General features: G+C 43.9%; 1 protein-coding gene across 4 annotated transcripts in view; it reads left to right on the top strand.

Annotated features, from left to right (window-relative positions):
* Positions 1–4,590: 4,590 nt before the first annotated feature.
* The window catches only part of UNC45A (unc-45 myosin chaperone A), a 67,137-nt gene continuing 47,024 nt past the window's right edge, over positions 4,591–24,703 (top strand). The window contains exons 1-4 of one of the 4 annotated variants that reach the window (XM_056572032.1): positions 4,591–4,656; positions 5,278–5,436; positions 9,107–9,143; positions 24,510–24,685. In XM_056572032.1, the coding sequence (XP_056428007.1) occupies positions 5,278–5,436; positions 9,107–9,143; positions 24,510–24,685 (372 nt within the window). In that variant the 5' untranslated portion in view covers positions 4,591–4,656. The other 3 variants (XM_056572029.1, XM_056572030.1, XM_056572031.1) reach the window with 3 other exon arrangements.

Here is a 24,703-nt window from a genome sequence, read left to right as displayed (position 1 = left end):
GGTCTAATGCAGAGGAATTTCTATAACTGGGGACCAGCACTTTAATTATGTTTTACAGTATCCATTTCAGCACAATAAGAGAGCCTGGAGGTGGTAGCATCAGCATAAGGAGACCATATAGCAGAACAATGAAAGAGCCTGGAGGTGGCAGCATCAGCATGAGTAGACCATATGGCAGCACAATGACAGAGCCTGGAGGTGGTAGCATCAGCATGATGAGACCATAGAGCAGCACAATGAGAGAGCCTGGAGGTGGCAGCATTAGCATGAGGAGACCATAGAGCAGCACAATGAGAGAGCCTGGAAGTGGCAGCATCAGCATAAGGAAACCATGTAGTAGCACAATGAGATAGCCTGGAGGTGGCAGCATCAGCATGAGGAGACCATATGGCGGCACAGTGACAGAGCCTGGAGGTGGCAGCAGCAGCATGAGGGCCATGGCAACTGAGGGTTGAGTGTGAGGAATACTGACTGTTGACTGGGGGTGTCGGATGTCACTTTGGATGAAGTGGATGACCGAGTGAACCAATCAATCATGGCTGCTGGGTTGCTGGTCGAGACACGACTGCTCACTGACAACGGGAGCTCAGACCTCTCGCTGCGACTCCTGCTGCCCCTCGCCCCTACTCTGCTGCGACCTCTGCCTGCACCTGATGAATTTAGGCTTCTGCCACTCCTCTGTGCACGTCCTGGCATTTCTCTGCCTGACATACTTGGTGTGTATATGAGGGGAGTACAATACGCTTCACTACGCTTAAAAAAGTATTTGTCTAGAACAGCAGCAGGTGTGTACTTTTGGCTGGTGTTTTACAGTAACTAGGCCCTTAAGACTTTATCAGGAACAAAATGGTACAACACTTAGATGTACATATGTGGTATGCACTTTTGAGGGCAGTAGAATGCGCTCCACTACACTTAACAGTATTTGTCTAGAACAGCAGGTGTATCTGAGTAAATCATCAGACGGTGATTACTTTTGCCTGGACTTTCACAGTATCTAGGCCCTTGACAGATTAACAGGTACAAAATAGTACACTACTTAGATGTAGGCATGTGGTATGCACTTATGAGGGCAGAAAAATGTGCCACAGTACGCTTAAATAAGTATTTGTGCACAACACCAACAGTGCTGCAGCACACAGTGACTGTGTACTAAACCCAAAATTGCACTCTCGAAGACTATTAGGAATGGACTGCTGGGTTATATACCGTCTACAGACTAGTATAACCAGCAGACCATTTGTTGTGGAACAAAGACACAGAGTTGCGCTAAAAACCTATTTCTCCCTCCTCTCCTAACGTTTCTCCAGCTGAGCCAGCTTGTTCAAACATATGAGGCAACACACAGCTCTCTTCCCCTCTCTGTACTACATTGCTGTAGAAAGTGACTGGGGGGTTAATCACTGCAGTAAAAATTATTTTCTGTGAAAAACGTTCTGCTCTCTCCACCAGAACGCTGACGTGACTAGTAGGTGAAACACTGCTGGAAAAAGCTTTTCTGTGTAACACACAAAGCCCTGATAGCCCTATCTCTCTGCAGTGAAAGGATGAAGTCACTCGCCGGAATATGGCTGCCAATTATATAGGGCTGTGACATCACAGGGGTGGCTGGCTGCTGATAGGCTGCATGCGATTCAGGGTCATCCCGCCTCCCTTGTTCCCGCCTTCCCAGGATTCCTTGTCCCATGTCCTTACATGTGGATTCGCCTGGACCGCACTAAATGGAGTTTAATTAAGTGATTTGCGTAATAGAATGTCGGCATTCATTGTGAGTCGAATTTTTCATGAAATTTGTAATGAATTCGGATTCGCCAGATTTGATTTCCTCATCTCTAGCTGACACCCCTGTGTAGTACAAGCAAATCTCCATAGAAAACCTCTCCTGCTTTTGATAGTCTCTGATATGGACAGAGGTGTCAGCAGAGAGCACTGTGGTCAGACAGATAAGAACAATACAACTTCCTCTGTAGTATACAGCAGCTGATAAGTACTGGAAGGATTAAGATTTTTTAAATAGAAGTCTGTTACCTGCCCACAATACAATACCACAATTGCGGAGGGCAGAGTCCTCCCCGTCCAGCTCTTGCAGGTCCCACGGTAATCTGCTCTTAGAGCCTGACTCAGCAGACTCTACCAGCAGGTCACCAATCCAACTGAGCAATGCCATGTAATAGCACAGCATTGCTCAGTAAATGCAATCTAGTGACTGCATATAATAGTCCCGTCAGGACCTATTACATAAAGTGTAAATACATTTTTTTTAAATTGTGTGTATATATATATATATATATATATATATATATATATATATATTAGAGATGAGCAAACTTACAGTAAATTCGATTCGTCACGAACTTCTCGGCTCGGCAGTTGATGACTTATCCTGCATAAATTAGTTCAGCTTTCAGGTGCTCCGGTGGGCTGGAAAAGGTGGATACAGTCCTAGGAAAGAGTCTCCTAGGACTGTATCGACCTTTTCCAGCCCACGGGAGCACCTGAAATCTGAACTAATTTATGCAGGATAAGTCATCAACTGCCGAGCCGAGAAGTTCATGACGAATCGAATTTACTGTAAGTTCGCTCATCTCTAATATATATATATATATATATATATATATATATATCAACAGGAGAATATAGCAGCACACTGATAGCACAAAGATATAGATAAAACATGAGTATACATGAGTATATAGATAGAACATGAAAAGCTATACAGCTGTAATGCAATAAATGAAAATATGAAATTATGAGGTACTTAGCTTGCAAATTTGGCGGCCAAATAGCTTGGACCGTTCCACCAGGTGACCTCATTCTGGGACGGACCCAACACTGTGAATATGCCTCTGTGTGAACAGCTCAGCAGGCATTGCAAGATCTGAAACATCCAAGGCACCTTATATACACCTAATAAAGGTGGGTGGGGTGCAAGAGCCAACATGGAGGTAGCCACTCCCCCGTATGTGTAATACAGCCAAAGAATAAGTTGGCCAGCACTATTGATTCAAAACTATTATATAGACCTGGCTTACAGGTGCAGGCTGCTGGGCTAAATATACAGCAACAGGAGAATACAGCAGCACACTGCTAGCACAAAGCCAGGTCTATATAATAGTTTGGATTCAATAGTGCTGGCCAACTTATTCTTTGGTTGTATTACACATACGGGGGAGTGGCTACCTCCATGTTGGCTCTTGCACCCCACCCACCTCTATTAGGTGTATATAAGGTGCCTTGGATGTTTCAGATCTTGCAATGCCTGCTGAGCTGTTCACACAGAGGCATAGTCATAGTGTGGGGTCCGTCCCAAAATGAGGTCACCTTACCGTGGTGGGACGGTCCAAGCTATTTGACCGCCAAATTTGCAAGCTAAATACCTCATATTTTCATTTATTGCATTACAGCTGTATAGCTTTTCATGTTCTATCTATATACTCATGTATACTCATGTTTTATCTATATCTTTGTGCTAGCAGTGTGCTGCTGTATTCTCCTGTTGCTGTATATTTAGCCCAGCAGCCTGCACCTGTAAGCCAGGTCTATATAATAGTTTGGAATCAATAGTGCTGGCCAACTTATTCTTTGGAGATATATATATATATATATATATATATATATATATATAAAGCCCCTCCACTAATAAAACTGAAACCCCCCCCCCCCATTTCCCTTTAAAAAAAAAAAAAAAAAAATCAATAAACATATTTGGTATCGCCATATTCATAACTGTCTGAAATATTAAAATATAACATTAATGATTCTGTACGGTGAACGGCATAAACGCAAAACAATGCAAAAGTCCAAAATGTATGATTTTTGGTGACATGCCATCCCAGAAAAAGTGAATAAAAAGCGATCAAAAGTTACCATCAAATCAAGAATGATACGGGGGGGGGGGGGGGGGGGGGGAACTACAGATCACAGCGCAAAAGAATGCGCCCTCATATAGCCCTGTATACAGAAAAATTGTTATAATGGGTCAGAGGAGGGCAGTTTTATTCATAGTGATTTTAAGAAAAAGTTTTACTTTTTTTTGTTAAAAAGCAGTACCATAACAGACAAGCATGTAAACATGGGTATCATTTTAGTCATTTTGACCCACAGAATAAAGAGAACATGTCAGTTTTACAGTAAAGTGAAACTGCCGGAAATTTGTGTTTTATTTTTCAATTTAAAAAAAAAAGGATTTTTTTTTTATATATTTTTTTGCTTGCCTCACATTTTATGGTAAAATTTAAAATTGTCAATAGGCCCCGCAAGAAACAAGCCCTTTTGGTCATGTCTATAGACCAGTGTTCCCCAAAGTGTGCCTCCAGCTGTTGCAAAGCTAAACTTTCCTAAAATGCCTGGAAAGCCATGCTGTGAGTTGTAGTTTTGCAACAGCTGGAAGCACCCTTGGCGGAACACTGCTGTAGATGGTTTTGATGGGAGATTTGACAGGTAGCTACACATGTCCTGAGAGGGCACAACACTGCAGGTTTCACTAAATGACAAACTCAGCACTGCTTCATCAGTGACACTGGAATGCCTCCTCCTCCATAGCTCTTCATTATATATAATGTCCCATAGTAAACAGTGCGGTTCCTGTAAGCCTCCAGGGACACTAGGAAGCCGGGCACAGGCGGTGTTCCCTGAGAACAGGCACTACCATATTAGGTATTGGCAGGCGCTCATGTAACGTCACGGTGGGCGGGGTCGGGCGGAGAAAGTGCATCTAGAGATCCGAAGAAGGTGAGGAGACGGCGGGGCAGCAGCTAGGAAACACCGCGGCTCCGGGTGAGGCCTTCATCGTTACTGGAAGATGGGGGAGACCAACACGGACAAGGTCAGGACGGGAAAAGCGGTGGGGGGTTGTGGATGTGTACAGACGGGGATATGTAGTGCTTAGTGCGTTATGTGGTGGTTTTTATGCCTACACTGAGAAGTTAGGGGAGAAGTTGTCATTGACTCCTCATAAACGAATAAGGATTCTGGATCTGCACAGGGACGGGAAAGGTGCGGTTTACATGCGATAGTACTGCGACTTTTGTTACATTTTTATTTGAACATTGCAAGAATCCACATGTCCCATCTAGTCTGCCCTTATTATAAACGTGTTTCCCAACTCCCCAGCTGTTGCAAAACTACAACTCCCAGCATGCCCGGACAGCCAACGGCTGTCCGGGCATGCTGGGAATTGTAGTTTTGCAACAGCTGAAGGCACCCTGTTTGGGAAACGCTAGAAGAAGAGTTGCTGCCTGAGTTTGTTTAATGTCTTTATGTTTCTGCCTCCGGTAGATGAATTCCGAAAACCTCAGAGAAGATGGGAACAAGCACTTCAAGTCTGGAGATTACCAAACCGCACTGTCCTGTTATACCAAGGCGCTCAGGCTGTCTGCTGATAAGAAGGATGCCGCCATACTACACCGCAACCGCTCCGCCTGCTACCTGAAGCTGGTGCGTATATACAGGCAGCTATATATAACTGCATGTGTGTCACAGAAACACCTTACACTAACTATGCATTGCAGCGAATGGAGTTCCCTCTGTAAGAGTCCGTTCACACTACAGAATTTGCTTGCAACAGCCCACGATTGATTCTTCTGTATAGTTCATACTATGGATTCTGGAGGAGGCTGCTGTAAGCAGGAATTCTGTAGTGAAACATAACTTATCCTCTATCCAAAAGATAGAGGATAAGTTATAGACCATGGCGGTCCGACCGCTGGGATCCCCCCGTGATCTCCTGAACGGGGCCCTGACAGTCTGCTGGAGCGGGGCCTGCCAACACCCACACGGGGCAGCGGCCAACATGCCCCCTCCATGTATCCCATAGAGGGGGTGTGTCTGCTGTGACTGCCTGGGCCCCGTTCAGGAAATTGCGGGGGGTCCCAGTGATTGGACCTCCCGTGATCTATAACTTATCCCCTATCCTTTTGGCTAGTGGATAAATTATGTTTCACTGCACTACTCCTTGTAAAGCGTTGCTGCATGTTGACAATTTTTGACACGTCAAAAGTTTAGATCGCACCATCCCACCACTTAATTTGTTTACTGCAGCCATGTTCCATTAGATCCCTATGGACCCAGCGTCATTGAGGCCTAGTGAAAATACAGTCCTAAAGGACTGAATCCTTTTTGTTGACAAAAAGAGAAATAAAACAAAATACCATAGGAAAAAAAAATAGGAACTTTTAAAGGGGTATTCCATTATTTATTTTTTTCTTCAGTCTATGAGCTCATGATGCCAAGTTGTAATACTGTGTAATATGCTTCTAGTACCTACGTGAACCACTTTGTCCTGTTTTCATGCACAGAACCCATGCCAGGAAGTGCTGTAGTGCAAGGCTTTTTTTCTCCACTGTAGTTTCTAACCTTTCCTATCATTCCATGTGTCAAGACAATATTTCATAAGTCACATGGTCTCCAGGGTGTGTGGTTATGCTGTAGTGGATGGGTGGATAGCAGGGTGGGAGGGATTTACTGAAGTAATGCTATCCACCCACCTACTTCAGATTAGCCATGCCCCTGGAGACCATGGAGGAGATTTATCAAAACCTGTCCAGAGGAAAAGTTGCGGAGTTGCCCATAGCAACCAATCAGATTGCTTCTTTCATTTTTAACAAGACCTCTGCAAAATGAATGAAGCAATCGGATTGGTTGCCATGGGCAACTGGGTAACTTTTCGTTTGCACAGGTTTTGATAAATCTCCCACATATGTCATATTGTTTCTGGCCATATGGAATGCTCTGAAAGGTCAGAGACAACAGTAAAATAAAAATACTTGCACTATGGCACTTCCAGGTGTGGGTCATGTGCTTGAGAATGGGAAAAGCAGCGCACAGGGTTAATAGAAGAAAATTACACAGTGTTATAACTTGGCATCAGGGGCTCAAAGGCTGAGAAAAAAAATCCTGGAATACCCCTTTAAAGCATTACAGTAATATAAATAAATATTTATATTTATTATTTATTAAAATATTTATAATTTTTTATTTTATTTTTTGTCAAAAATTTTGATCAGTCAGATTTTTAATGCGGAGACCTCCACTTATAACTAGATCAGAGAGAAGTGTGCAGCTGTGTGCCTCTCTCCCTGGCTCGCTGCCCAATCCTACTCATTGCAGGATACGGGCACCAGATCCCAGTTCACAGTCCCATGCTAAAAAGGTTTGTAGTGTAGAGGCTGCAGATCCTTGCTGGAGCAATAGCTGTACACTGAAATGTACACAGTATGAGCTCTGTACTGCCAGGACCTGAGAATGATTTGTAGTGTAAAGGTCATGGCAGTACAGAGCTCATGTTATGGCTTCTGCTGTACACACCTGCATGGACCCACAGCCTCTACACTAAGTCTCTTTTAGCATGGAACTGTGAGCTGGGATCTTGTGCTGCACTTGTCCCTCTCTGGGGAGCTGAAACAACATGAGGGATCTAAAGAGCAAATAATTCTGCAGGTACTACTATCCCATCATTCACTACACTTGCAGGATCTTATGATAGATCTCATACTAACCTGCTGCCTAAGATCACACAACCAGCTCCAGCATGCCCCTCATGTAAATCACTTTAGCATCAGCACACAGTATTGTAATAAACGGTATGCCCATCTGACAGATTCACTGACAAAGTACAAAAACATTCATATCTTGAATAGGGGCAAATTAATTGAATACACTCCTAGACTCTGGGCACCCTAAACTTTCAATACAAATGAAAATGTCTGGGGACGCCACAGATTCTCTTTGAAGGGGTACTCCGGTGCTTAGACATCTTATCCCCTATCCAAAGGATAGGGGATAAGATGCCTGATCGCAGGAGTCCCGCCGCTGGGGACCCCCGGGATCATGCACACGGCACCCCGTTTGTAATCAGTCCCCGGAGCGTGTTCGCTGGCTCGCTGGCGTGTTCCTGGCGACTACAGGGTGGGCGGCATGTGATGTCACACCTCCGCCCCCCCCCATGTGATTTCACGCTCCGCCCCTCAATGCAAGCCTACGGGAGGGGGCGTGACAGCTATCATGCCCCCTCCCGTAGGCTTGCATTGAGGGGCGGAGCGTGACATCACACGGGGGGGGGGGGGGGGCGCCCGCCCTGTAGTCGCCGGTAATCAGTTCCGGAGCGAACACGCTCCGGGGACTGATTACAAACGGGGTGCCGCGTGCATGATCCCGGGGGTCCCCAGTGGTGGGACTCCCGCGATCAGGCATCTTATCCCCTATCCTTTGGATACGGGATAAGATGTCTAAGCACCGGAGTACCCCTTTAAGGGGAATTCAAACGCTGAATAAACTGAAGAGTATATAACTGTGAATTGGTTTCTTGGCTGTCAGACCATAAGGAACCCATAAGGGAAGGCAGATATTATATAATGGGCTCATGTGAGCGCTACGCATACTGTACAGTGATAACTCTGATGGTGACCGTTTATAGGATAGGGATGGCCTGTGTGCCAGTTCAAATTGAAAACACATTTATTCTCTTAGGATTCAAAACAGAAAATATGAAGTATACATTACTATTACCTCAAAACCCTACTTGACCTGGTACAGCTCCCTGAGACAATGCATCACAAGTCAGGTGCTAAAAGGGGTCTTGGCTACTTTGTATGGTGTGTGTGTGTGTGTGTGTGTGTGTGTGTGTGTAGCCAGCTCCTGATGATGTTACTGGCGCATATCATCAAACTACAGATCCACAGCTTGTGTGTCAAGTTGTGCGGTGCTGCAATGGGTGGGGCGACCGATATGTGGGAGGGAAATAAGTCACCTCCCACCCTGAAAGATAGGATCCTGGGGATCGTAGTCTAAGGGAGGCCACAGAAACAGAAGGTAATCCGTTCCCAAAAACATAAGCCAGCATCGTGATGGGGGACACAGGACATGGCTGTTTACCACCAACACATGTACAGATCCTTGATGAGTATGTCTATTACTGTATGACACTTAATAACTCACCTTATATTGGCTAACCCCCTTTAACGCTGTTGCCTCACACTGCCCTAGTAGCATTGCCAGTATGACTTTTTCCCTATTAAACTGACACTGCATTGCAAGAATAGTTTTGGCCTAAACCAGTATTGTCAATAAATATCACCAAGCCAGTGTAATACCTGTCCATGTTTTACAGGAGGATTATGTTAAAGCTGAAGAGGATGCTTCTAAAGGTTAGTAGAAGTGACCTTTTTAAAGTTACATGCTATTTGTTACAACAAATGTTTTTTGTTTTCTCGGTCGCCTACATTGGGGGACACAAGAACCGTGGGTATATGCTGCTTGCCACTAGGAGGCTGACACAAGGCAAAACAAGAAGTCGGCTCCTCCCAGCAGGATATATACCCTCCCCTGACTCTGAGCTAATCAGTTTTAGCTTAGTGTCAGTATGAGGCAGACATGGCTCTTTGTTCTTTTATTGTCTTTTTCTTGATAGCTCCAGTTAGCTTTTTTTCTCCTTTTTTTATTTTCATAGGTTGGGATGACATGAGCATGGTGCTGCCTGGTCTCCCACTTGCGAAGCAGGGGCACGGCACATAAGGTATGAACCATTAGCCCCGCTCATCATTTTTTTGGGTCGACCCTGGGTCCGGGTCCCCATCTGGCCCTTGCTTGCCCTGCCTTTTGCGGCCTGGCATGATGCAGCGCAGCACCATACCGGCTGAAGACACCTTAGGTGAGTATTTCAGCCTCAGGATAAGTATCACTCCCATCATCCACCAACTTTTGCCTAGTTCAGGTGTTGTCCCCTGCAACTGGCCATCCTGTCCCAAAGGGACAAGTCTCTCCTAGCTCATCGCCCCATCTGGTTGTTCCTAGGGGATTCACAACTTCCTGCTTTGGTGGCTTCAGTCCCCTCTTCTCCGGGGGGGGTCGTTCCTTCCTTCTCCCTCCAGTGGCTTATCTTGACGACCGATGCGAGTCTCCTTGGCTGGGGAGGAGTGTACCAGGACAGGATGGTCCAGGACAGGATGGTCCTCCCGGGAGTCCCATTTCCCAATCAATGTTCTGGAACTGAGGGCGATTTTCCTATGCCATTGGCATTGGGAGTCCCTCCTTTGGGCGTTTCCTGTCCAGATGGACAATGCCACAGCCGTGGCATATATAAATCCCTAGGGGGGGGGGCACCCACAGTGCCTTGGCAATGGCAGAAGCAGCCAGGATTCTTGCCTGGGCAGAGTGCCACGTTCCCTCAATTTCGGCAGTCCACATTACAGGAGTGGACAATTGGGAGGCGGACTTTCTCAGTCGCACCACAGCCAACTCCGGTAGTGGTATCTCCATCTGGAGGAGTTTGCAGTGATATGCTCCCACTGGGGGACTCCGGACTTAGACCTGTTTGTGTCCTGCCGGAACCGTCAGGTCCCTCTCTGTGCCCAGATCCCGGGACCCTCTGGCACTTGCCTTGGACGCGCTAGTGATTCCTTGGACAGACATCGCCTCTTCCCTCCACTTCCTCTTCTTCCCAAGGTGTTCCAGAAGCTCAAGGCGGAAGGTGTCTCTGCGATTCTCAACCCCGGATTGGCCGCGGACGTCGTTCACCTTCTTGCGGACACTCCCATGTGTCTTCCCGATTGGCCCAATCTTCTCTCTCCGTGGCCCCCTTTTGCCACCCGAAATCACTTCCGCTGCATGTGACGGTTGAGACCATGATTTTGAAGGCCGAAGGGTTTTCGGCTCAAGTTATCCGCACTATACTACGCGCCTGGAAGGCCTCTTCGGCCGGGCTTTATCATTGTACTTGGCGGGCTTACTTTCACTGGTGCCCAGTCTCTGTCTCCCACAGTTTTTCCTCTCCCTATCCTCCTGTCTTTCTTGCAGGCCAGTTTAGAATCGCGCCTGGCACTCAAGTGTCCATGCTCTCTATACTTTTCCAATGGCCTCTGGCATCCGACTCTCATGTCTGAACCTTTTTTCAAGGGGTGGCCCACGAGGCTACTCCTTACAGGTCGAGGCCACCCCCCCCCCCCCCCCCCCCCCCCTCCCTGGGACCTGAACTTGATGCTGTCCGCCTTGCAGGAGTCTCCCTTTGAACCTCTCCGAAGTCTCTCTTAGTTTCCTTTCCTGGAAGGTAGCCTTCCTCGTGGCCATCACCTCTATTCGGAGGGTCTCGGAATAGGCGGCCCTTTCCTGCCGTTCTCCCTTTTCTCATTCTTCACATGAATAAAGTGGTACTTCGTCCGGTTCCCTCCTTTCTGCCCAAGGTGGCTTCCTCCTTCCACCTGAATGAGGACATCATTCTTCCCTCCTTTTTGCCCCAACCCTTCCCACCCTCGGGAACACTCCCTCCATAAGCTGCACCTAGTTTGGGCCCTCAAGGCCTATTTGTCGGTCACTTCTTCTTTTCGGCACTGTGAAGGTTCCACCCTTTTGAGTTACTGCTCACTCTACCCGCTCTGTAGGGGCCTCTTGAGTGGTCCGGAACAGGGCTTCTGCTATGCAGGTGTGCAAGGCGGCCACTTGGTCTTCCGTACACACTTTAGCCAAGTTTTATCAGGTGCACACTTTTGCATCTGCCAATGCGGGGCTTGGTCAAAAGGTTCTGCAGGCGGCGGTGGCTCAGTCTTCTGCCTGACATCCACTTGCTGGGATTTTGTTTTTCCCACACCAGGGACTGCTTTAGGATGTCCCATGGTTCCTGTATTCCCCAATGTAGGCGACCGAGAAAAGTAGATTTTTATACTTGCTGTAAAATCTATTTCTCTGAGCCTCATTGGGGGACACCGCACCCACCCATCAGTTGTTGTTGGTTTCCAAGTTTGGTTGTCTCTCAGAGAGGGGCTTGGTTGTATTTATTTATTTTTATTTTATTTTTTGGTCTGGGTTGTTCCTCGGACAACAATGTTTTTCTCTTTGGCTCTCTCCTACTGCTTTGGGACTAAACTGATTAGCTCAGAGTCAGTGGGCGGGTATATCCTGCCAGGAGGAGCTGACTTCCTTTTTTGCCTAGTGTCAGCCACCTAGTGGCAAACAGCATATACCCACGGTTCCTGTGTCCCCCAATGAGGCTCCATGAAATAGATTTTAAAGTAAGTATAAAAATCTACTTTTCATCTCTTCAAATTTTACCTTTAATAGCTCTCGGCATGCACCAAACCCATGTGTTTTATTTTTTTTACACACAGTACTGTATCTAACAATGTGTCCCAGTGCAGTGATCTACCCAGTGCCATTATTGGGACTACTTAAAGGACATATGCAGCAAAATAACACTTATCCCGTATCCACATGACCCCCCCCCCCCCCCCCTCCATGATCTTCCAAATGGGTCCACGCATTGCCGCTCTATGTGAGCGGCCAATGTGCATAAAGAGGTTGACGGTATGCTCCCTTCCCATACAGTTCTACGGGATCGGTGGGGAAGCACGAATGCTGCCTCCTCTTCCTCTCCCATAGAGATACATGGAGGAGGCGTGTCGGCCGTGATGTCACTCTGTGGCCGGCACGCCTCCTGCATGGGAGAGCCGTGGCCCCTGCAGGAGATCGCTGGGGTCCCAGTGGTCGGACCCCCCCCCCACGATCAAACACTTATCCCCTATCCTGTGGATAGGGGATACGTTTTATTTTTCTGCTGATGTCCTTTAAAAGATGCATTATTGAAGGCAACAGAAAATTGCATTAGACTTGTTAGTAAAAGCAGAAAAAGGAAGAGACCACTGTGGTACTCAGCAGGAGTGGCCAAAATCATAAAAATCTAAAAGCTAGCATTTAGTAACTATATATATATATATATATATATATATATATATATATATATATATATATATATATATATATATATATATATATATATATAATGTACAAGATTAGGCAGAAAGAGGCCATGCAAGTTATAAGAACTTCTAAAGCTCAGTCTGTGAAAAAAGGGGAGAAGGCATTCTTCAAATATATAAATGAACGAAGGAAATTAAAACAAGGAATAACTAAATTAAAAACAAACAAAGGAAGGTATGTAGAAGAGAATAAAGGGCTAGCGGACTGCCTTAAAGGAGATGTCCAGTGCAGACTTCCTATTCCATCCTGCCGGGCTGCAAAAAAAAGAAAAGGCAAACTTGCCTTCCTATGTTTCCCCGGAGCTCCGCTACAGCTGATCTGTCGTCCGGGCTGGCTACTTACTACTTCACTTAGGCTGAATCGCTGTGTGACGTCCCGGGCTATCACCGGCCGAGGCGGGACATCAGCTGTTGCGGAGCTCCGGGGGAATGTAGGAAGGTAAGTTTGTTTTCTCTTTGCAGCCCGGGCAGGATGGAATAAGAATAATCCGCACAGGACATCTCCTTTAATGAATACTTCTGTTCAGTTTTTACAGAAGGAAAAGGACATCAATTAGGGAGGAAGACTGAATTGTTTGATGCATATGTCTTTACAGAGTAAAGTTCTACGTTTGCTGTCTAAAGTTAAGACAAATAAGTCACAGGGGCCGACTTGGGCACTCTCCTAGACTGCTGTGGCGTGCCTTATTTTCTGGTCAGCCCTCCTGTTTTTCTCGGGCTTTAGTGACCCGCAGTTTCAGGCCTCGGTTGCCTTTTGGCCCAGGGTCTTGTCTGTGAGCCTTTTGGAGTCTGGCGTTCAGTCTCCGGAATGATTCCCTTCCTCTGGTGGTTGTTCTTTCCCACCCCAGGGACTGCTTTTGTACATCCCATCAGTATAGGTGCCTCCCCAATGAAGAGCGACAGAGAAAAGTAGATTTTTTTTTTTGTACTCACCATAAAATCCTTCTCCTAGCCTTCATTGGGGGACACCACACCCACCCAATTCTTCAAATTTTTTTTGTCTGGATAATCTTTTCGTTTTTTTTTTTTTTTTTATTATCAGAGATTCTTTTCTAGTGTCCTTCGGACATGTTTCTTTGTGGGCTTATCCTACTGCTTTGTGACAAAACTGGTTACCTCACTTCAAGTTTTTTTTCCAAGTGTCAGCGCCTCCTAGTGGCAAGAGCATATACCCCATCAGTAATAGGTGTCCCCCAAGAAGGCTACGAGGAAGAGATTTTACGGAGTACAAAAAAATCGGCTTCTTTGCGTTGTGATCTGAAGTTTTTAGCGGTACCATTTTTGTTTTGATGGGACTTTTTGATCACTTTTTATTTTATTTATTTATTTTTTTAATGGTATAAAAAGTAACCAAAACTACGCTTTTTATGTGTATGCCAATGACTGTGCGGTTAAATTAATGAGATATTTTTATAGTTTGACATTTACGCATGCGACGATACCACATATGTTTATATGTATTTTTTATTTACATATATTTTTTTTTTTTTTTTTTTTGTTTATGGGAAAAGAAGGGTGATTCAAACTTTTATTAGGGAAGGGGTTAAATCACATTTATTAACTATCTTTTGACACTTTTTTTTTTTTTTTTTTTGCAATGCTATAGCCCCCATAGGGGACTATAACTTGCAGTACATTGATTGCAGGCACTGATCAATGATATGCCATAGCATAGCATTGATCAGTGTTATCGGCGCTCCATTGCTCCTGCCTGGATCTCAGACACTGAGCAGTGAATAGACGATCGGACAACGAGGAGGCAGGTAGGGACCCTCCTCCTGTCAGTACAGCTGATCGGGACACCGTGGTTTCACCGCAGTGGTCCCGATCAGCCCGACTGAGCTGCCGGGAAGGGTTTACTTTCACTTTAGATGTGGCGATCAACTATGATCGCCGCATCTAAAGGGTTAATACCTGGCATCACAACGATCGGTGATGTCCGGTATTAGCCACGGGTCCCGGCCAGTCGTTAACCGCTGGGACTGACCCGATATGACGCGGGATCACCTTGTATCGCGGGAGTCGGCGCAGGACGTAAATATACGTCCTGCGTGGTTAAGTGGTTAATATCTTCATTAGTAATATTACAAAAGGTCTCGATGCCAAGGTAAAGTATGTCTTTTTGCTGATGACACAAAGATATGTAACAGGATTGATGTTCCTGGAGCGATATGCCAAATGGAAAAGGATTTAGGAAAACTAGAAGAAAGGTCAGAACTCTGGCAACTGAAATTTAATGTGGGTAAGTGCAAGATAATGCACCTGGGGCATGAAAACCCTTGGGCAGAATATAGAATATGTGATACAGTCCTTACCTCAGTATCTGAGGAAAGTGATTTAGGAGTAATTATTTCAGAAGACTTAAAGGTAGGCAGACAATGTAATATATCTGTAGGAAATGCTAGCAGAATGCTTGGATGTATAGGGGAAGTATAAGAAGTAGAAAGAGAGAAGTGCTCATGCCGCTGTACTGAACACTGGTGAGACCTCACTTGGAGTATCGTGCGCAGTACTGGAGACTGTATCTCCAAAAGGATATGGATACTCTAGAAAGAGTTCAGAGAAGAGCTGCTAAACTAGTACATGGATTGCAGGATAAAACTTACCAGGAAAGGTTAAAGCGTACCTATCATATCCGCCAAAAAATATAAAAACTGTTGTTGCTCAGTACCTCACCCTGATCATGTACGTCTAAGTTTTATGTGTTTAGCCCCTATATTTCTATTAAAAACGGCTTACATCAGTTGCAGTCTGAGTTCTCATCTTCTCTCTGGCAGGGGGCGTGTCCCTCTCTTGCCCTCACTCTACATGACTAGACTTCCTCCCTTACTGTGTGTCGCTGAGTCTCCAGCAAGCCTGGCAGTCAGCCAATCACTGCAGGCTGCTCTGTAACCCTTTCCTCTCTGGATTTGTAGTTCACTATACACATATACACACAATATATATATCATCTGCTCCTCTTTCATATTGAATAAATTAATGTGTGTTGGGGACTAGAAATCCCAGCCAGGTGTGCACTGACTCTGACTGGGATAGCGGTGTGTGTGTGTGTATATGTGTGTGTGTGTGTGTGTGTGTGTGTGTATGTATGTGTGTGTGTGTATATGTATATGTATATATATATATATATATATATATATATATATATATATATATATATATATATATATATATATATATATATATAATATATAATATAGCGGAAGGGCAGCACATCCAGGGCAAAAGGATCTTTGCAGCAGTAGCCAGGTGCAAGCAACTAGTTTGTCCAGGTCACGGACCCAAAATACAGGATAAAGCAGATGGTCGCAGCACTCCAAATGTGTGGGAAAAAACAGGTGGCTTTTATTCCATACAAAAACAGGAGCAACGTTTCGGCTGCCTGTGCAGCCTTTTTCAAGCATGTGAAGTGACCACAATAGGAAGTTTTAAATGCACAATCCAAATTGAACAATCAAGTGTACAGTAAAAATCAATAAACACAGCATAAAAAAAAGTACAATAAAGTGTAAGTGCAATAAGGTGCATTAATATAAGGGACGGATGTGTCCGCCCAGACATTTGTGCATCGGTGTTATGGTGCAGATGTGCAGACCGCATGAAAAAAGATACACAGACCAATTAATTACTAAATTATACATAATTCATAGATAAAAAGGGGTCAGGGGCTATGGCAGAACACTCACATGATCCATCCCCAGTAATGGAGGCTAAACGCCATGCCGGTGTGTCTGTGTTGCAGGAAGTGAGAGAGCTAGAGCCAATAGGCTTCCGAGGCAGCCGGTCACGTGATGCGCATCATCGTAAAGTATGCGGCACATGCGCACCGCCACGCCAGACTCCAACGGGAGCCATATTGGTAATGGGCAACTAGAGAAATAAAGCCAATAGGGCACCAGGTCAGCCGGTCACATGACGCGCAGCGCCACAGCATCAACCGGACCCACCACAGGAGCCATATCAGCAAAGGGCAAGTGATCCCTATTCGTGTAGAGGGAATGTATGTAAAGTGCCAGAACAAGGAAATTATTTAATGACAGCAAGATAAATAGAGGTAAAAGAAGGAAAAAATAAGAAACAAAAAATAACAAATTAAAGAAATAAAAAAATATAAATACAAAATATTAATAAAAATAACAAATGCAGGCCACCCAGTGGACAACCATCTCATATATTTTTATTGGGTGTGTATATTGGTCTGCCCCCACTCTATCGTATAGACCCCGATGGCATCACCCATATGGGTCCAAACGTCCGGGGTCTAAGCTGGCGCAGGTTATGCACCAGCTTGTCATCCGGAAAATTACAGTGGGGGCCATGGACCGGACTCTCAACACCTCACTATTTTACATATAGACCAGGTGGATCAACCTGCAATATGGAGGGGCCTTCCGCGTTGGATGGACACCACATCCTAGTCACATGGCAGTGACCTTGATATATAGATCAAAAATAATAATATAATAATAAAAAAAATAAAGATACAAAAAAGAAATATAATACATGAAGATAATAAAAATAAATGAAAATGATAAAAAAAATTAAATGAAAAACGAGGGAATTAAATTGAAGAGAAACATTTTTAGAACAAAATTTAGAGAAATAAAACAATGTAGAACATTTTTTTGAAATGGAGAAATATAGATTTTTATTTTTTTAAGGGGGATAAAAGAGTGCATAGTGACTTATACTTCACAGTAAGCAAAATCATTTTGTTGAGGGAGTGTCATGGGGGGGGGGGGGGGGGTTCTAGTTGCCAGCCCAACTGTCGCCCTGAAAAAATATATAAAAAAGAAGAAAACTATTTGTAACATAGTCATGGTCACTTCATGTATTTCCAGGGGAACATTTAATAAAATCCACATTTAGCCCCTCTGGTTTCAGAGATCGTAGATCGAAGATCCACTTAAGCTCCCTACGTTTGAGGAGGCTTACTCTGTCTCCACCTCGTTTGATTGGAGGTACATAGTCTAGTAGTACAAATTTTAGGTCCCTTTCTGTATGTTTGGCTTCGATGAAGTGCCTAGAGACGGGCAGGTCCATGCGGCACTTCCGTATGGTGTAGCGGTGGTAGTAAAATCTAGCCTTGAAGTCCCATGTGGTCTCTCCTACATAGAGTAGACCACATGGCACGTCAAGACATACACTACAAAATCTGAGGTACAGGTCAGGTAATGTTTTAGTTTATAAACCTTCCCAGATTGTGGATGGGTGAATGTGGAGCCCTTCAGCATATGTTCACACAATGACAACAGGGGAAGGAACTCTTGTTACATACCGTTAGATATTTTTGGGGATTAATTTTCAAGGAGACATCGGACTTGACCATCTTGTCCCTCAGGTTGGCAGGCCTCGGATAGGACAATAATGGCAGATGGTCGAAGTCCGGGATCTCCGGAAAGCTGGATTTGAGAATATTCCAATGTCTATTGAGAATAGACGATACCTGTGCTGAGTGGTCTTCAAATGTAGAAATAAAAGGTACCCGGGGTTTTGCTTTAGAGTCCGAGTTTGTCATTAGTTTACTCCTATCCATGTTTTTAACCTTAGATTTACATTGAGTGAATAATTTGCGTGGATAACCACGCTTTTGAAGGTTGTGTACCATTTGGTTCAAGGCGGGTTCAACCTGTTCATCCAAGCCAATGATGCATCTTGCCCGGATCATTTGGCTTGCTGGTAAAGATTGCACCATTGGCCTGGGATGGTTGCTGCTATAATGCAGCAACGAGTTGCAATCTGTAGGTTTGACATATAAACTGGTCACTAATTTATCTTCCACAATTGACACGTTTGTGTCTAAGAAGTGGACAGTAGAATATGATGATGACAAAGTTAATTTGATATTGGAGTCTACTGAATTCAGATAGAGATGAAAAGCCTCCAGTTCAGCCTCAGATCCTGTCCATATCAGGAACACATCATCAATATAGCGCCACCACCCCAGCACATGGCTGGAGTGGTGGGACGCATAGACAAAGTTATCCTTAGCACTGCCATGTACACATTCGCATACATGGGCGCCACGTGAATGCCCATTGCGGTGCCAGAGGATTGAAGGTAAAAGATGTAATTAAAAACAAAATAATTGTTATGTAGAATCAATTCCAATAATGTAATGATGAACTCTGTTTGTTGAACAGAGAAATCAGAAGCACCTGAGGACCTGGCAGCATGCACACCCCCATCATGTGGGAGGAGGTGTACAGGCTGACCATGTCCAAAGTGGCAATGATGGTATCCTTAGGAATGGTGACTGAAAACTGATCTTATGTAAAAAATCGGTTGTGTCACGTAAGTATGACTTGGCTTTGGTTGCATAGGGGCGGAGAATCTGGTCGGCAAAAACAGATAATCGGCTAGTGGCTGAACCCCGGCCAGACACGGTATATATAATTATCCTCTGCTCCCCTTTCATAATGCATGAGATATTGTGTGTAGGGGACTATAAATCCCAGCCAGCCGTGCAATATGTGAGAGGAGCAAAGATAACAAAAATATATATCTATATCCTCTTAATGCATGCCTGGCTGGGATTTATAGTCCCCTACACACAGTATCTTATGCAATATGAAAGAGGAGCAGAGGGTAAATATATATATATATATATATATATATATATATATAATCCTCTGTTCCTCTTACATATTGCATAATGGGACTACAAATCACAACCAGCCGTGTACTCTCACTGTGATAGCGCTACAACCCCAGTCAGTACCTGTGACGGATGAGCAGCAGCAGCATGATGCCCAGCGTGGGAATACATGCCTCCCTCTGTTTCTCCTTGTGCTGAGTGACATGCCGGAGTGCACACAGAGCCTTCTAAAGCCCACCCTTCCTGTATTCCGACAGACCAGGAGTGTTGCCACTTGAGTTTTCATATAGACACAGGCAGAGATCGGCGTGGGCTTCTTTTGTGAGGACCCCTAGTGGCCAGTTTTATACAGGCGAGTTTTAAGTTAAATCAATGAAAAAAAATAATTGAATGTATTTTCAAATATAGGAACAAGGAATGGAATGTCCAGCGCGCTGGACATTCCATTCCTTGTTCCTTATTGAAGTGGTGCTGCCTTGCACAGTCCGTGCGCTTTGGGGCCATTGAGGGTGAGCTGAAAATTTAGTTAGTTGCTTGAATATTTACAAATATACATATTTTATAGAGCTCTGTCACAAAAAAGGTTTTTGTTAAATACAACAGTGGCCATTTAGCCCCTTTCCGCAAAACCCTGTTTATAAACGGTGCTGCGGCACGGCAGGGTTATGAAGCGAGCTCAGGAGCTGAGTTCACATCATACCCGCACGCTCCTGGCTGCTATCAGCAGCCAGGACTGGTGGCTAATGCTGGACATCGCCGTTCAGGCAGATGTCCGGCATTAACTCTTTAGAAGTGGCGATCAAAGTTGATTGCCGCATCTAAAGTGAAAGCTTCCCGGCAGCTCAGTCGGGCTGATCGGGACACTGCGGTTTCACTGCGGTGGTCCTGATCAGCTAGGAATCACGAGGAGGGTCCCTTACCTGCCTCCTCCGCGTCCGATCGCCGAATGACTGCTCTGTGCCTGAGTTCCAGGCAGGAGCAGTCAAGTGGCGATAACACTGCTATAATAACATTGATCTGTGCCTGCAATCTGTATAATTCATGTTATTGTCACCTATGGGGGCTATAACATTGCAAAAAATAAAGTGAATAAAGATTTAATAACTTAAATGGGCACTCTCATTAAAACTAATTTTTGCTATTGCACTCCTTCTGGTAAATGAAAAATATTTCTAATATACTTTGTTTTCTATGTTTTATTTGTGCTTAAAAAAGCTCAAGAGCACATTTTCCCCCTACTCGTACACAGACTTTGGACCAAAGTCCGAACACAGGAAGTGCCGCCTGGAGTGCTGGGGGGTGTCCAGCCAACAGCATATGGCAGTTATGTGTGAGAGGAGCTATGATTGGATGAGGCTGGACCCCCCCCCCCCCCCCCCCCCTCAGCACTCCAGGCAGCACTTCCTGTGTTCGGACTTTGGGCCAAAGTCTGTGTATGAGTTGGGGGGAAAATGTGCTCTTGAGCTTTTTTAACCCCTTAAGGACCGGAGGTTTTTCCGTTTTTGCATTTTCGTTTTTTGCTCCTTGCCTTTAAAAAATCATAACTCTTTCAAATTTACACCTAAAAATCCATATGATGGCTTATTTTTTGCGCCACCAATTCTACTTTGTAATGACGTCAGTCATTTTGCCCAAAAATCTATGGTGAAGCGGGAAAAAAAAATCATTGTGCGACAAAATTGAAAAAAAAACGCTGTTTTGTAACTTTTAGGGGCTTCCGTTTCTACGTAGTACATTTTTCGGTAAAAATGACACCTGATATGTATTCTGTAGGTCCATACGATTAAAATGATACCCTACTTATATAGGTTTGATTTTGTCGGACTTTTGGAAAAAATCATAACTACATGCAGGAAAATTAATACGTTTAAAATTGTCATCTTCTGACCCCTATAACTTTTTTATTTTTCCGTGTATGGGGCGGTATGAGGGCTCATTTTTTGCGCCGTGATCTGAAGTTTTTAACGGTACCATTTTTGCATTGATAGGACTTATTTTATGATATAAAAAGTGACCAAAAATGCACTATTTTGGACTTTGGAATTTTTTTGCGCGCACGCCATTGACCGAGCGGTTTAATTAATGATATATTTTTATAATTCGGACATTTCCGCACGCGGTGATACCACATATGTTTATTTTTATTTTTATTTACACTGTTTTTTTTTATTGGAAAAGGGGGGTGATTCAAACTTTTAATAGGGGAGGAGTTAAATGATCTTTATTCACTTTTTTTTTTCACTTTTTTTTTTGCAGTGTTATAGGTCCCATAGGGACCTATAACACTGCACACACTGATCTTCTATGTTGATCACTGGTTTCTCATAAGAAACCAGTGATCAACGATTCTGCCGCATGACTGCTCATGCCTGGATCTCAGGCACTGAGCAGTCATTCGGCGATCGGACAGCGAGGAGGCAGGAAGGGGCCCTCCCGCTGTTCGGGATGCCGCGATTAGCCGCGGCTATCCCGAACAGCCCGACTGAGCTAGCCGGGAACTTTCACTTTCACTTTTAGCCGCGCGGCTCAGCTTTGAGCGCGCGGCTAAAGGGTTAATAGCGCGCGGCGCCGCGATCGGCGCTGCGCGCTATTAGAGGCGGGTCCCGGCTTCACTATGATGCCGGGCCCGCCATGATATGACGCGGGGTTACTGTGTAACCCCGCGTTATATCAGAAGAGCAGGACCAATGACGTACCGGTACGTCATTGGTCCTTAAGGGGTTAAGCACAAATAAAACATAGAAAACTTCATTTTTTTTTTTTAAACAAAGTATATTAGAAATATTTTTCATTTACCATAAGGCGTGCAGTAGCAAAAAAAGTTTTAATGAGAGTGACCCTTTAAGTTTAAAATACTCCCTTTTTCCCCATTTAAAAAAAAACTGTGTAAAAAAACAAACATGTCATCGCCGCATACGTAAATTGTTAAAGCAAACCAAAATAGCGTATTTTTGGTCACTTTATATACCATAAAAAAATGAATAAAAAGCGATCAAAACAAAAATGATAACGATAAAAACTTAAGAGCATGATGCAAAAAAATGAGCCCTCATATCACCTCGTAAGCGGAAAAATAAAGTTATAGGGTCAGAAGATGACCATTTTAAACATATAAATTTTCCTGCATGTATTTATTTTTTTTTTTTTTTCCAGAAGCAAGACAAAATCAAACCTATATAAGTAGGGTATCATTTTAATCGTATGGACCTACAGAATAAAGATAAGGTGTCCTTTTTACCGAAAAATTTACTGCGTAGAGACGGAAAACACCAAAATTTACAAAAAGGCATTTTGTTTAGTTTTGTTTTTTTTTCAATTTTGTCACACAATGACTTTATTTTTTTGGTTTTGCCATAGATTTTTGGGTAAAATGACTGATGTCATTATAAAGTAGAATTGGTGGCGCAAAAAATAAGCCATCATATGGATTTTTAGGTGAAAAATTGAAAGGGTTATGATTTTTAAAAGGTGAGGAGGAAAGAACGGGAGTGCAAGAACGGAAAAATGTTTGGTCCTTTAAAAGGACCTTTAACATGGATAGCATGAAAGAAGAGAAAAAGGGGATATCATAGAAACTTTTAACCTCTTAAGGACGCAGGGCATACCTGTATGCCCTGGTCCTTGTATTTAAAACGGGGTCACGCCGTGACCCTGCATCATACCGGGTCGGTCCCAGCGGCTTATGATAGCCGGGACCCTGGGCTAATAGCGCGCGGCACCGATCGTTGTGCCACGCGCACCATTGCCCCATCTAAAACGAAACTAAAAGCTTCCCGGCAGCTCAGTCGGGCTGATCGTGACTATCGCAATAAAATCGCGGTGTCCCGATCAGCTAGGGCGCGAGCGGAGGTCCCCTCACCTTGCTCCGTCCTGTCCGATCGGCGTTTGATTGCTCCAAGCCTGAGCTACAGGCTTGAGCAATCGAGCCCCTATTACGCTGATCCATGCAAAGCTATAGCTTTGCAGGGATCAGGGTAAAAGATCAGTGTGTGCAGAGTTATAGCCCCCTATGGGAGCTATAACACTGCAAATAAAAAAAATGAAAAAAAATAAAAAGTTAATAAAGGTCATTTAACCCCTTCCCTAATAAATGTTTGAATCACCCCCCCCCCCTTTTCCCATAAAAAAAACTGTGTAAATAAAAATGTGGTATCGCCGCGTGCAGAAATGTCCAAATTATAAAAATATATAGTTAATTTAACCGCTCAGTCAATTGCGTAATTCCAAAGTCCCAAAAAATTCCAAAGTCCAAAATAGCGTATTTTTGGTCACTTTATAGATCATGAAAAAAGAATAAAAAGCAATCAAAAAGTCAGATCAATACAAAAATGGTACCGATAAAAATTTAAGAACACGGGGCTAAAATTATCCCTCATACCAGCCCGAACAGGGAAAAATAAAAAAAGTTATAGGGGTCAGAAGATGAGAATTTTTAACGTATAAATTTTCCTGCATGTAGTTCTGAAAAAAAAATCATAAGTATGACAAAATCAAACCTTTATAAGTAGGGTATCATTTTAATCGTATGGACCTACAGAATAAAGATAAGGTGTCATTCATTTTTACAGAAAAATGCACTGCGTAGAAACGGAAGCCACCAAAAGTTACAAAATGACAATTTTTCTTCAATTTTGCCGCACAATGAATTTTTTTTCCATTTTGCCATACATTTTTTGGTAAAATGACTAATGTCACTGCAAAGTAGAATTGGTGGTGCAAAAAATAAGCCATCATATGGAATTTTATGTGCAAAATTGAAAGAGTTATGATTTTTATAAGGTGATGAAGAAAAAATGAAAATGCGAAAATGGAAAAACCCTGCGTCCTTAAGGGGTTAAATACATAAAGGGGCTCAAAACTGTAAAGGAGGAGAGCACATTTAAAAGAAAAAAAACTTCCACAAGAGGACATAGTTTTAAATTAGAGGGACAAAGGTTTCTGCAGTAATATCAGGAAGTACGGTATTACTTTAGAGAGAGTAGTGGATGCATGGAATAGCCTTCCTGCAGAAGTGGTCTCTGTAAATACAGTGAAGGAGTTTAAACATGCATGGGATAAGATAGGGCCAGGGACTATTGATAGGATTCAGATTATTGGGCAGATTAGATGGGCCAAATGGTTCTTCTCTGCCGACACATTCTATGTTTCTATGTTTATTTATTCCACAGCTATTGAGGTGGATGGAGGTGACGTGAAGGCTCTCTTCAGGAGAAGTCAAGCCTTTGAGAAATTGGGCAAATTGGAGCAGGCGATACTTGACCTTCGGAGATGTCTCTCTCTGGAACCAAAAAATAAAGTGTTTCAGGATGCTGTGAGGAACTTAGGAGTCAAGACGCAAGAAAAGGTATTCAGTGTACACAGG

Source organism: Hyla sarda, chromosome 4 (assembly GCF_029499605.1).
Source record: "Hyla sarda isolate aHylSar1 chromosome 4, aHylSar1.hap1, whole genome shotgun sequence".
Classification (NCBI taxonomy): Eukaryota; Metazoa; Chordata; class Amphibia; order Anura; family Hylidae; genus Hyla; species Hyla sarda.
Note: the sequence above shows the minus strand (reverse complement) of the source record. Positions and strands in the feature narration are given on the sequence as shown.